General features: G+C 48.5%; 3 protein-coding genes and 1 further gene across 3 annotated transcripts; 3 read left to right on the plus strand and 1 right to left on the minus strand.

Annotated features, from left to right (window-relative positions):
• The first annotated feature begins 540 nt into the window (after positions 1 to 540).
• Positions 541 to 1,682, plus strand: DFL_007251.
• A 776-nt stretch (positions 1,683 to 2,458) lies between these two features.
• Positions 2,459 to 4,005, plus strand: DFL_007252 (uncharacterized protein; the record flags this gene model as incomplete). The annotated part of the gene is made up of 6 exons (XM_067636806.1): positions 2,459 to 2,489; positions 2,552 to 2,664; positions 2,739 to 2,908; positions 2,963 to 3,040; positions 3,104 to 3,463; positions 3,522 to 4,005. 6 exons carry the CDS (start codon positions 2,459 to 2,461, stop codon positions 4,003 to 4,005), a joined length of 1,236 nt encoding a protein of 411 aa, XP_067488384.1.
• Positions 4,006 to 5,007: 1,002 nt separating this feature from the next.
• On the minus strand, positions 5,008 to 7,904 carry DFL_007253 (uncharacterized protein; the record flags this gene model as incomplete). Its single annotated transcript, XM_067636807.1, has 5 exons — positions 5,008 to 5,887; positions 5,942 to 7,053; positions 7,109 to 7,188; positions 7,249 to 7,303; positions 7,359 to 7,904. 5 exons carry the CDS (start codon positions 7,902 to 7,904, stop codon positions 5,008 to 5,010), a joined length of 2,673 nt encoding a protein of 890 aa, XP_067488385.1.
• Positions 7,905 to 10,266: 2,362 nt separating this feature from the next.
• Positions 10,267 to 13,797, plus strand: DFL_007254 (uncharacterized protein; the record flags this gene model as incomplete). Its single annotated transcript, XM_067636808.1, has 6 exons — positions 10,267 to 10,637; positions 10,828 to 11,522; positions 11,580 to 13,034; positions 13,089 to 13,197; positions 13,252 to 13,369; positions 13,438 to 13,797. 6 exons carry the CDS (start codon positions 10,267 to 10,269, stop codon positions 13,795 to 13,797), a joined length of 3,108 nt encoding a protein of 1,035 aa, XP_067488386.1.
• Between the last annotated feature and the right edge of the window lie 517 nt (positions 13,798 to 14,314).

The raw sequence follows: 14,314 nt of genomic DNA on the forward strand, positions 1-14,314 counted from the left end.
ATAGCGAATGATTACGCCTAACGCTAACGTAACTTGAGAGTTTCGAAGTATGTACGTTGTAATTTTACAATATTTCTCGTATATATCTCCTGCGAACAAGTTCTGTACCAGTGTACCTCCCTTTTTCGCGACAAATGGGCCATGGTCGGCTTTATAACGTCACAAATCCATGCACATTGCAATTCCATCGCATTCAGAATCGACTAGGTTCAGCGACCTATTATTCATTGCTCGTCCGCTGAACATCGATCGGAATATTCCGTGTAGACCGAAAAGGAACTGGAAAAGTCCGCCACATTTCTCGCTAAACTGTAGCATCTCTACCTGTAAAACTTTAAAAGAGGAGTGGATTTTATGACATCCCGAGGATGTCGTTTTCTATTCTTTCTATTTTGCAGGCCATGTGTTGTTTTGAGGTTGGCCAGGGCCGAGCTCGGAGGGGAGCTCGAGCTCTCCATCAAAACACATTTTCATTCCTCGCCACATCTTCTCATTCACGGTGCCAGCCCGATAGGCTGCTGGTATCGTATATTCTCCAAAATGGCGCATCAAAGAAAGCCATCCCTTGGCTTGGTAAATTATTCTGATTCCGACGATGATGATGACTCCAAGCCTAGCTCTTCTCGATTGCAACCGCCTTCTGCTAGTGCAAGCTTACCTCCTCTGCCATCTAAATTCCACGATCTTTATACTACAGCTCCCAGGTTGACTAAGGAAGATGACCCGTCAGCTCATGGCGGCCGTCATCGTGCCGTTCCTCATATCGAGGGGAACTGGCCGACACATCTGTACTTTGAGTGTACTTTACCCTGTTCTTCCTTCTGTTGTGGCCTTGGTTTCTCCCAAGAAAGCCAAGCTTTGCAACCTACCAAAATGATGACATGCTTGTGATACTAACATGCTCGAGGGCACTTAACCACCCTAGAACTAGGAAAGATTGGCCGTCTGCTCCAGATAGCAGCAGAAGCAATTGCGAGATATGAGAAATTCCATCACGATGAGAAGTTCAAGTTGGAGTCTTTTTTGTATAGCGATTTGGGTACCCAATTACCACTGCATATTAGTATGTCGCGACCGATCGTGCTGAGGGCTGAGGAGCGAGATGGGTTTATGGCGGAATTGGAGAAAGCAGTAGAGAGAAGTGGTATTCAGAGGCTAGTTTATCTTTTTACACCAAATAGTTCAATCCGGGGGGCCATATTAACGTGTACATCTTGCTTGGATTTTATAGCTTTGATGTTCGGTTCACAGGCTTGGAGTGGGTCCCGAACCAAGACCGTACCCGCTGGTTCTGGGTTATGAGAGCTACAAGTCCAACGCCAGGTCAATATCGACAGACATTGGTAAGAAATAACCTCTGGTTAATAAAAATAATAATAAAAGGGAGCCCATGCTAATATTTAACATAGCTATCGGCACTGCTGACAACATGCAATCATGTCGTGAGAAATCACAATCAACCGGAACTCTACTTGATTGACAGTCGTGGAGTTACACGTGAAGGTTTCCACGTCTCCATTGGCTGGAGCTTGACGGAACCCTCAAAAGACCTGTGCGAGGGTATATCGGCTGCAATCTCGAGCAATCGAACCGAATTATCCGATTTGACGATGAAATGCGACACCCTGAAAGTAAAAATAGGAAACGTCGTTCATGCGGTGGAGTTGAAAAGGGCCTTCTGAATTACTTTCTGCATACAGTGAATCGATCCAGTCTACTTGAAATGACGGAGAATAAATGACGGACCGTGCAGCTGTGCAGTCGATCGAACAGACGAATTTCAAAAAAAGATACCACGCTTCAAGTTGTCAGAAGTATCAAACAGGCTGGAGAAATACCTCTCCTGTCTGTACCACCGAAATGATGTCAAATGCGGCTGGTCCAGCCAGAAGCTCTATGCCCGTCATGCACGCCAAGCGCAAATGCCCTGCATCTCCAGGAACACTTCCAGAAGCCGCTGTGTACCGCAAACCCCTGTCTCTTTTTCTTGAGCGAGAGAAGGAGGAGTTTAATTGAATCCACGTAAACGCAAATGGGAAACTCGTGTTATGTTCAGGGGATCTGCCTGCCCGATAAGCATCATCGGTTCTTTCTTCTCCCTCGCCATCGTCCCGTCTATGCCCCAGAACTACTTACTACCATTGCATACCTGTCAACTTAACGTTACCGTGGTCCAGCCAGGACAACGCAAAACTCGAGACGAACCCCCCAACAGCGCATGTGATCGTGTGAGCTTCTGCAACCGTTGCCTGTAGATCTGGATTGCGTACACCGAACCGGCCAAGATCCCCAACCATTATAATAGAACCGGGATTCTAGATTTTGGAGAGACCGATATTTTTTTCACATATCTTCAGCCCCCAAAGTCGCTTGTATTATTTCATCTGAATCAACAAGACACTCCCCTGATAAGAGACGATATCGATACGCTACTCAATCGCAAGCGACGTTTCGACGGATGGCTGCGCAGACAGTGCTCGTGACCAATGGTGCGGAACTACCCAACCCTGGTCTTTAGGTCCGCAAACTAAACCGATATCCTGTAATCTAGGGTCCGGCGAGAAGAAAACCTACAATGATAACCACCCGCTCGCACCGTTAAAAGAATACAAATACCAGTCCGTCGATAAGTCGCTGATATCGTATTACATTCTCAGACACTACGTATGACCCGTTCTCAACATTCATCCTATCAATGTTAAAAAGGATTTATGCTCACATATTCTGCGATTATATAGTGGAACTGGGCGGTCGAGCTTCTGCCGAAATGGATGGCACCGAATCTGGTCACATTAATCGGCTTTGGCGCCATTCTGTTCAACGTCTTATGCCTGGTCATATTCATGCCGGACTTGATTGGACCTGGGCACCCGATATTATACTTTAGCTTTGCATTCGGACTATGGATGTGAGATTTCCATGCTATGAACTCTACAAATCGAATACTGATGCTCGGAGACAGGTACTCGACCATGGATAACATCGATGGGAAGCAAGCTCGAAGAACGGGGTCCTCATCACCATTGGGTGAACTATTCGAGTACGAAATACCCCCTATGACATCCTACCAGTCAATTGGAGCTAATAATACCACGCCTCGTAGCCACGGCATCGACAGCTTGAACTGCACCCTTGCCAGTCTCTGCGAAACCGCCGCCATGGGCCTCGGAAACACCAAAACCGGCTGGTTCACCGCCTTGATCCCCGTCCTTCCAATGTGGTTCTCAACTTGGGAAACATATCACACCCATACACTCTACCTCGGATACTTCAACGGTCCCACCGAAGGTCTCATAATCGCTTGTCTGTGCATGGCCCTATCCGGCGTCTACGGTCCTCATATCTGGCACGAGAAGATTGCAGATACGATTGGTTACCCGGAGGTATTCCACGATTGCAGCTTTAAAGACCTTTGGTTCCCTGTTATCTTCAGTACATTCATCTTTATCCACCTTCCATTCTGGTATGTAACACCACCCTTCTCATTACGATCGCATACGGATTAACAAGAATGATAACAGCGTCAAAAACGTCGTCTCCGCCCGCCGGTCCCAAGGCCTCCCCGTCCTCCCCGTATTCCTCGAATGGACGCCCATCCTAACCTTCACCGCCGCCGGCTGCGCCTGGGCCTTCTCTCCATACACCACCCTCCGTTCCGAAAACCACCTCGTCCTCTTCTGCCTCACCCTCTCCTTCGCCTTCGGCCGCATGACCACAAAAGTGATCCTAGCCCATCTCCTCCGCCAACCGTTCCCTTATTGGACGGTAATGTTAGTACCACTGATCGGTGGGGCGTTTCTGGTCAATACCCCGCCGTTATTGGGGTACGGGACTATCAGTGCCGGACTGGAGTTGTGGTACCTTAGGGGGTATTTTGTATTCGCGCTGGTGGTTTATTTTAATTGGGCGGTTAAGACGATCAATATGATCTGTGGGTATTTGGGGATCAAATGCTTGACCATTCCGTACCAGAAGGAGGAGAACTGGAGGGTAAAGAATACTTGAAGGGAGGCCGCCACGTAGAAAGAAGGGTCGAAAAATGCCAGACGCATTAGAGGCGAAAGTTTTAGAGGGTAGTTTGGGTGATAGGAGCAGCTGGCCGCCGGCGCACGTCGATAAGTCCGAAGGGAGTCACAATCGAGATCTCATCGAATTTGCATATATATATATATCTTCATTCAACATCATCAGCATCTCGGTTTTATTAACTTTTATTTTATTTTATGCATACATGCATCCCGCCTCAAGCGTTCGATTTTTGCATATTTCTTTTAACGAAGGAAACGAGTTCTCGGGATACGGCGGGGGTCGGAATTCGAAGGTGCGAAAGACGAAGACGATCAACCGGGTTAACAGAGGTATCGAAAGCGGGCGGCAAGAGGGACACGAGTTTTCTTTGAGTTTTCTTTTCATCTGATTCCTTGTACGCAAGTATTTCAACCATACGTCTTAATAAAAAGCAATCGTGTGTATATATAATCTCTTTCGAATCAAAGACAAAAAGATCTATATTACAGAAATTAGGAAAAGTTGGAGTTGCTTGCGTAGGGGGGAAGCGAAGATATCAAAAAGAAACAGAAACGAATCAACTTTTTTCAAATTTGACATCGATAACCTTCAGTTTTATCATCTTTTATACCCGCGGGTTGTTTTCATAGAGGTCATTAAGCCGGTCCCGAAGAAACAAAGAAAGCTGTAAAGAAAGGGCCATCAAGGAAAAGGAAACGAAGTCATGAGGGAAATGATATACACGCAAGGAAAGCCATAATAATGAGCGAGCTTCCCAAGAAAAATAATTACGAAGAAAAACAAGTCATCGCCTCAATCCAAAAGCCCAGGAGTATTTTGTAAGAAGAAGAAGAAGAAGAAGAAGAAGAAGAATAGGGAACTTGCTCCGATACAAATTGTACAAAGGTATCTCGAATTCCAAGGATCCGACGAGACCCGTACATCTATACACCAGAAAGGAAGAGAGTGAAGAAAAACAAAAACTACCACCATTCAATTTTACAGTATCCTGGTCCCAGAGCCTCCGGGCCTCACCGAGGGAACGTCTTCGTACGACTCTCCGCTGTCGACTTCGTCATCGCTATCTTCTCCTATGACGTGATGTTTCTCATCATCGTCATCACCGTCCCCGAACGCTCTTCCGGCTCCCATGTCTTCCTCGTCGCTCTCTCCGAACGCATCATACAAGTCTCTACCCTTTTGGTTCCTCTTGGAACGTCTGCCGCCGCCCGTAAGACCCTCTGCAGCTTCGTCATCACCTTCGCCTGCGAGCCTGGCAAATTCGTAGTCGTCCATGGCACCTTTGTTAGCCTGTCGCTTCTTCCGTTGCCAAAATAGGAACCCTCCGAGTGCGCATCCAAAGACCAGAATAAATCCAATGGCACCATAAATCCATGCTTGAGTGGCTGCGCTAACACCAAAAGTAGGGAAAAACGATGGGATGAATCCAGCCCTTTCAGGTTCGGCGGTGGAGGTTGAAGTGTCGGTAGCAGCCGCTGAATCAGAGGCTTCGATAGCAGTCGCTGTGCTGCTGGCACTGGAGCTAGCATCTTGTGCCGTCGGGGAAGGTTTAACCGTTGGAGCCGAAGTCTTAGTTTTGGCCGGCCTCTCCGGGTGATTCGACGGATTGCCGGAAGCAGGGGCCTTGCTCGTGATGGAAACACTTGTTGTTACTGCGCCGACTGTGCTAGTTGAGTGGACGGCCTTGGATGGGTCGTTTTCGTCGTCGTCATCGCCGGGAAGTGGATGTAGCTTCTGCTTTTTACCGTCAATAGCCTCTCCCCAGAGATTCAGTCTCCACCAATTGAGCGTTCCTCGATTTTCAGGATGAACGGTGTCTTTGACAACGATGGTCCATTTCCCGATGCCGCTCTCACCCCTACTTCGTTGTTAGTAACGTGAGAGTTAGTTCGTGGGATTACATCAGACTTACCAATGTTTAACAGTCATAAAGGTCCATTCTTTGTATCCTTCGGTGCTCGAGTCCTTGGGACGCTGAGCGGCGATTTTCGAGACCAAACCGTTCGGGCTGATAAGATCAACATCTAAATCTCCACGACGGGTATGATTGAGGTCCATTGTAACGGTCACATGCTCCAGTCTCTCGAGATTGGCATTTCCCAATTGCTCTTTCGTAATTTCGATAGTCGAGGAGAGTCCCTTGGCACCGTCGGGGATGGCACGGTCGACGTGAAGCATGGCTGAATGGAACCACGCCTGGGGCTTGACCAATTTCCAATTCCTAGCGGATTCGACCAATTTGACGGCATCGATTTTGCCGTATCCGTATTTGTGGTTAAACTTCTTGCCGATGGTAGTAGTCTCCCAATCATCGTCGTTTTCGTTGACGGGGACCGCGGCTTCGACGCAAAGATACTGCATATCCCGCCACGTCAAGTCCGGGCGAACGGAAACGACGAGAGCAAAAATACCAGCGGCAAGGGGGGCAGCGGCAGAAGTTCCGCCATGCATGGTGTAACAGCTGTTGACACCGACGTCCGTGGTATGGATGGCATCTGTGCCAGAACCACTGCTGTAGGTGACCACAAGATTGGCGGAGCACTGCTCCGAATAATACGGGTGGGCACCGGCACGATCGATCGCGCCGACGGTAATGCTGTAAATGCTGTTGGTATAGCCGTCGAAATTGCAATTGTCCCCATTGGCAGCGCCATTGCCAGATGCGAAGACAAAGATTGAGCCCTTGCCATCACGGCCCTTTTGAACGCCTTGTTGGATGGCTTTCTTAATAAGAATGCCAGGGGCATCCATGGCGACGCCATCATCCGGTGGACCCCAACTGCAAGAGTAGATGTGGTTTTTGTCGTATGCGTAATTGAGGGCGACGGCTTCATCGGCGTCGGTAATGGATTTGGAGAGAATCCGAATACCGGCGACTTTTGCTTTATATGCAACTCCAACACCGCATACATCATTCCTAGCTGCCGCTACCTCACCAGCACATCTTGTTCCGTGCCTGTCATCTGAAAGGCGAGGTAATGGATCCGGCCCGGGGTCATTGAAGTCCCATGATCCTTCCTTGAACTGTTTCGAACGTTAGCTAGAGTTAAACGGGTTCTTAGTAGCATTTGATGCTCACATAGTTCTCAGCAAGATCGTGACTGTTGAAATCAAGACCATCGTCGACAATGGCAACGGTGGAGTTTTCGCCGAAAACTCCTATAACAGGTGTAAGTAATCGAGAAGATTATGCCGATACATCGTAGAATAAGAGCATACCATCGAGCCATAACTTTCCAACATTGACGTCGTGGGTGATTTCTCTCGTATTGATCTTTCCGTAAATTAGTAACGAAATACGTGTAACTCTTCGTAGGTACCGAACTCACCAAATGCCACTGGTCCTTAAATATAGGATCATTGATTTTTAAAGTGTCTACAAGGGTCGTAAAAAGACCTTTGACACCACTCGGGTCGTCGCCGTTAAACTTGTTGTCCGCAGCGCCATCTACCACTTCGGATGCCGAACCGGTCCTCTCTTCGTGGGAGGCTCGCGGCGTGAACTTTGGTGGAATACGTTTCACCAACTTCTTCAACTTCTGTTTCTCCGAAAAACGGACCGCACGCGTGAGTTCTGCGTCTTCGGCGGACAGCTCATCGCGCTTGCGCAGTCGCAGCCTTCGAAGCTGGGTCTCCACAACATCCTCATCCCGTTTACGGACTCGGAAGAGATGGTGGTCATCAAGTTTGCCGATTGGCTCGACGTACTCGATACCTAGCCGTTCGGCGATGTCATGAGGGGATGAAGTGGATCGTAGATGGAGGGCGTAGTAGTCGTAGGCATCGTAGTCGCGAGGAGTGAAATGGGCAAGTGTCGGGTGGACAAGGGTAGAAGCTTGAGCTGCCACATAGAGCAGCCAGGGGAGAGACTTCATGATCGGAGATGTCGGACCACCGTGTAGATGGAACTGGAGCGTCGATAAAGCTGGCCGAGAGGAATCGGGGCCGGAGATGGCTGGAGAGGACGGTGGCTGGTTGGAGTGGGCTTGACGTTCAGTGATAGCCCACCATGCGTTGCCGGTTGATGATGCTCCAACACGTTGATTCCGAAGCTCTTCACAGCTAACTGCGTAAAACCGCTGATAGTACTGTTGATGGTGATATAATATAACCTACAACCTCAACTCCAAATGCAAAGGGGGATTGGATGTATCATCGAAACCGATTGACAGATAGATGGAAGTTGCGGACGACGCTTGCTTAAAGGTTACGTTGCTTGTCTCCTGAGCTTGGCTTGGTTTGCATCCGGTCTAACCTTGCCAGATTTGGGCACAGATTTCAGAAATTCGCCGCCCGTTTCACGAATACCCCTAGCCAATAGAGGGCGAGGCCCGCAGGGTGCATGAAAAGGGTTTTCCTTCCAACCGGTGCGGATCCAGCGGCACGAGGGATAGGTAAGTTCTATCTTTATTGCAACATCCAGCTAGACGTTCGAGTTCGAGGCTTGGGAGGTTGATGTCTTTGGAACTTGACACAGTGTACACATTGAAATTTTCAATCGAAAAGCTCTCCCATAACATAATACAAAATCCAATATGGTCAATGCTGACATCGGAGAGCCACCCGAGGGTTTTATCAAGGGCACAAAATACGACTAATCAACTTGGCTCTCCAGGGTGTTAAAACCCAGACCTCGTTGATAGATGAGAGCTTGTCAGCTTATAAGCTGGCTTGTACGTTGCATTTTGGTTCAGCAACACACCTTCCTCGATTAATTCTCCCAAATTTGAAGCACTGTATATTCTCAAAGATCAGACATTATTCAGGCTAAATGTGATTTTCTGATACAGAGATTGGGCCACACATCAAAAACACCAGTTTCAATGAGGCGCCTTTCTCTATGCCCCGTAGATATGCGGGATTGCTTGTTGGGGAGCGAATCCTCCCTGGCTAAGCTAACTAGCTGGAAGAGTGCCTTTGGCATTCGAATTCATATTGTAATCTAAATTGATCCCCACTTGCTGGACGAACACATACCCGTAAACTTGCAAATATCGACTATATCAATCATTTACCAAAACCTTTACCTCCGGGTGCCTAAGTGTTTTCCAAAAGAATAACCAGTCCGTATTTCTATTTAGTTTTAACCTGATCTGAGATGTGTGCGCCGGTATGATATTGATGGAATGGGGGCAGGAGTGGGTAAACAGTACTCGAATGCCCGTCGATATAGTTCCAAAGTAAACATTATGCCTGAATTCCTGGAAACTTTTCGCTGATCCCCGACATACTCACAACCAATCTTTATTTCACCAGAAGAGTTTTTCCAACATGCTTTGTCACACTCGACCTATCATACCAAGGTTTGCCGACAAAAGTTGGTGAAAGTGGACCCCTGCTCCCGCTTTCCGAGAAAATCATGGCAAACACCATTATCAACAACGGAAATAAGCGTCGATGTCATCTGCCGCGGGCCTTCGACTATTCCCGCGTGACGACTCGGCTTGCTCCCCGCTGGACCTGGTGATGGCTAGAGAGACAAAGATGCAGGCTGGAGATGTGCGGCAGGTGCTGTACGACCAGGCCTAAATTTGTCATGAGAGTGGATCCGGATGGATCTTTAGAAGATATCTTGTAGGTGTGTATCTATACGTTCGCTCCCTCGTGTTCTAGGTAAGCTGTTGAGATAATACCAAGCATCATAGCGCGAGAGCTTACGTAGTTTCAGGACTGATAATAAACTGATGTGATATGCAGTGAAAACGATTCGATAGAAACATTTTCGTCTTTGCTGGTGGATCCAACAGCGAGCTGATTTAAATTTCCAGCCTCAGACCGAGTTTGCCAGCGGACAGGACTTAGGTCCTGGATAGATAGGCGTCACCATGCATGGTTTGTCAAGACCGAACGATTGGCTGCAGGCCGTGCGCCCCTTCCAGCCATGGACTTCTTTTTCGTCCTTTCTCTTGAGCTCGAATAGATGCGCAATCTAAAACAAATCGAGCAATTGTGAACCACGATTCAAACTAGTCGAGGACTCTTTGTCAACCGAATACCGAGCCAATCCCGGACGAAGAAATCAAGGAAATCCACCGTCGAGTGGAACTAAGGCAGGCTGGGACGTCGACGTAACGACGGTGCATATCTCACCTGGTCTCAGAGCAAGGGCAGTTGCTCCTTTAGCCTTTCCTCAGCTTTGGATCAGAGCGTTTTGTTTTTTTTCTTTTCGTTTTTCCTGGAGGTCAGTCGAGCACGAGTTCGAATCGAGCGAGGTTGAATGAGAGATTGAAATAGAGAATGGATCCCGAATCGAGCTTGAACCCGTCCCCTCCCAGAAAGCAGCGTCAGCTTCATCACATCCGCATCCCCCAACGAGACGCGAGCATTGGAGGAGCTTCTTCATCGTCCCCATCAACATCGCCTCGGACGAATTCCCAACATCGGCGCCAGCACTCATCTGCGACAGCGACTGTGACTGCAAGTGCGACGGAAAACAGTCCGCCAGCATTACGTGTGCGAAAAGGGAAAGGTCGGGTTGTGTCTGACCCAACCTCCCCAGCAGCTTATCGAGAAGCGATCGCTGCCAAGCAGCGCAGCACCAGCGCAAAGCAGCCCAACATCGAGCCGCGGCGAAGCTCCCTGAACGCTCCCAAACCAGTGTTCACTAGGCAAGCATATTATTATTTCACCCATCTCTCGATCCATTTGTGATTTTTTGGAAAAATTCCTCCTGTCTGTCTATTTTTTCCTTGCTTGGTTTAATTTAATTGTAGATTGCATTCTTTTGTTAGAGTACTTATTACCAGCGCGCTGGTCGGTTGGTTGCTATATTCGCTGACATCATAGCTCATCTGCTAGAGCCGACGATCGAGGTCCCCTGCAGAAACTCCAGCTCGAACTTCAACGGATTGGTAAAGAAGAAGGCCTGATCGGTCCAGAATCTGCTTCAAACAGCTCTGGTGTCACGCGAACTCTTTCCAGAAAGCAAGCTCAGCGTCTTTTGCGAAGTACTGAGATTCCTTCCAAGCAGACCGCAATCGCGCATCCCGATTCACCCACAGGAACCGAGGCTTCACCACCGTCAGCCTACAAACCAAGCCACGTAGGACGGTCTGCTTCTCTCTCTACACCGTCTCAACCGTCGGAAAGCAAGCGCCGCTATTCTGCATCATTCGCTGAACGAGCTCGACAAGAAAAGGAGCAGGGAACCGTCAGAAAACCCCGTGAACCGGTCGGATTCGCAGTCATGGATACCCTACCTCCTCCACCCACTGGTCACTCGGGAGGGACCCGTACCCCCGTGTCCGCCAGGAGCATCAATGGGCGCTCGATCAACGGAGAGTCATCAAGAATCGAGCCCAAGGTCGTAGATCGCCATAAGGGGCGATTCCATCTTCACCACCATAAGAAGGAAGCCGAACTTCCTCTACCCCATCGAGAAGGGATTTATTTAGATGTCGGGGAGGAGCCTCATTGGCCCTCAAATTGCGCCCATGTCTGTCTGACCGACCTAGAGTTGGTTGACGAAGGACCTGACGTCCCTGCTGTGCCTGGTAAGTTTAATTCCTTTGGTACGATCGGTTAACCGCTCTAACTAGGACACTCTATAGTATCTACTGGGTTTTTCCCTCCCCTAAAAGTCAGATGCGGACCACTACTTCGCTACACCGGCCTGCGACAGGAAGATGGATTCGAGATATGGCGCGGTTCTATCCTCATTGTTACCAAAGACGACGAGTCGACCTACGAGCCTATCCCGCACATCCGTCTATTCGGACAGGGTGGTGAAATACCGAACCCAGCGGCGCCTCCCAACGAAGCCACGGAAATACCGACAATTAACGCTGTCGGAGAAACCCAGGAAGTTCGCCGTGCCTCCACTGTCTCTAGCGTGAGTGCATTTTCCGCCTCAGATCTGAATAGGGATGGCGGTGATGAATTGCCTCCCTCCCTCCGCTACAACTTCGGACCGGCGAAAAATCCACCAAAGCCTGGTGGTAGTGGCCGTTTTAGAAAAGACGGTGAGAGACAGAACAAGGCAAGGGACTTCCCGGCGGAAAGAATCCGCGCCGAGAAAGGCGTAACCTTCTGGCGATTCAACATCGAGATCGAGTTAGGTGCCGAAGAGCAGCGAATCGCATATCGAATAAACAACGGAGGATTACTCGCATTCTACGTCCCTGCTGCGAACCAAACGATGAACATCATGTTCCACAGCTGTAACGGGTTTAGTATGGCTGTAGATCCAAACAAATTCTCCGGTCCGGACCCTCTGTGGCGAGACGTTCTACGAAATCATTACAAAAAGCCATTCCACGTCATGCTCGGCGGAGGCGACCAGCTCTACAATGACTGTGTTTCGGTGCAATCACCCAAGTTCAAAGCCTGGCTTTCGATAAAGGATCAACATGTCAAGGACAACACCCCATTCGACCAGGAATTTCAGGAAGAACTGGAGACATTCTACTTGAACCGTTATTGTTTGTGGTTCTCTCAGGGTCTATTCGGCGTAGCAGCTAGTACGATTCCTTCGGCAAACTGCTACGATGATCATGACATTATTGACGGCTTTGGATCGTACCCTGAGACGTTCAACGGCTGCCCAGTATTCGCTGGCCTGGGTACCGTGGCGTTCAAATACTACCTGCTATTCCAACATCATACGACGCCGTCGGAGGGCGAACCGACAGAGCCTAGTTGGGTGCTCGGTGCCCAACCGGGCCCATACATCAAAGAACCGTCGCGAAGTACCTTCATGTTCCTCGGCCGTAGGGTAGCCTTCATGGCCCTCGACTGTCGAACAGAACGTACTCGTGACCTTCTGTTGACTAACGAAACGTACACCCGTATTTTCCAAAGATTGGAGCAGGAGATCATACCGGGGCAGACTAAGCACCTCATTATACTGTTGGGGGTGCCAATTGCCTATCCAAGACTGGTTTGGTTGGAGAATATTCTCACTTCCTCGTTGATGGATCCAATCAAGTATATTGCCAGCAAACGGGCCGACGGGACCTTGAATGGGTTCCTCAATAAGTTTGATGGTGGTGTAGAGTTACTCGATGGTTGGTTTTTCCTCCGTTCAATTACTATGAAATATGAAACTAATGGATACGTAGATATGATGGATCATTGGACCGCCCGCGGCCACAAGCGAGAGAGGAATTGGTTGATTTTGGAGCTGCAAAAGCTAGCTGCGGCTAAAGACTGTCGAGTGACTTTCCTAGGGTAAGATGTCGAATCAATGGCCGGCTTATAAATGTTAGACTAATGATTTGTTAGCGGCGACGTCCATTTGGGCACATTCGGGCATTTCATCTCTAGGTCGGGACTAAAGATCCCCAAGGTTAACGATTTTAGATATATGGTCAACGTCGTTTCGTCAGCTATCGTCAATACTGTAAGATTCTCCTCGTACCCCATCAATAATCCCATCTACTGCATATAAAGCTAACAATTTAAATACAGCCTCCGCCGAACGGACTAGCCGATCTACTCAACAAGAGAAATAAAATCCACAAACTCCAACGGGACACCCACGAGGAACAGATCAGGATCTTCTTCACAGACCCGAAGGGCAAGAAGCGCAACAATAACACCACCCTACCAGCCAGAAACTACTGCCGCATCAGCGAAAACCAGACAGGCAGTCATGTTGGCGAGTATACCGATATTACCAAGCCCTTGGAGGCGGAAAAGGAAACGGACATCGACTTCAGGGGCGGCCTTGACTTAGTTATCAACTTCGAAATCGATCAGACCGATCCGCACGGACATACCAAGGCGTACGGATTCACAACCCCGGTTCTGCAGAAGCGTGCGGAGTAGGAGCCCACGCCTTTCAGTGCGAGAGCGACGGGATTGAATTTCCTTAGGAAGATTCAGACTTTCTTTTCGAGAAAAAAATAAGGGTGGTCCGTCGAAGAGAAATCGAATCCGACTGAAGATATCAAGGCCAAAGGAGGAGGCCGCTTCAAGAGAAGCAGCAGTGAACTCTGATGGTCGGTCTGGGTAAAGATATAAAAAATAAATACTAAACATGCAAAAAAAAAAACAGGAGGACAAGTACATATTACCTCCCGCGCCCGCTCGCTCACTAGTTTCCCTCTTCATCAAATTCTGGAAACTAGAATTCACTTCTATAATTTCCCGATCCCTATTCATTATCAAACACCTTTTTTCTTCTTCATCGCCCTCCTTTATTAATGAATTTCCTTCCGTTCATGAAAAACGACGTATACGCAGCCCTTTGTTGACTTTTTGGAACGAAAACAAAAAATACTAATGTACTTTTGATCTTTTATCATTATTATTATGAACATTGTAATTAAGCAGCTGCACTCGG

This window comes from Arthrobotrys flagrans (genome assembly GCF_004000055.1).
Source record: "Arthrobotrys flagrans strain CBS H-5679 chromosome Unknown unitig_8, whole genome shotgun sequence".
Classification (NCBI taxonomy): Eukaryota; Fungi; Ascomycota; class Orbiliomycetes; order Orbiliales; family Orbiliaceae; genus Arthrobotrys; species Arthrobotrys flagrans.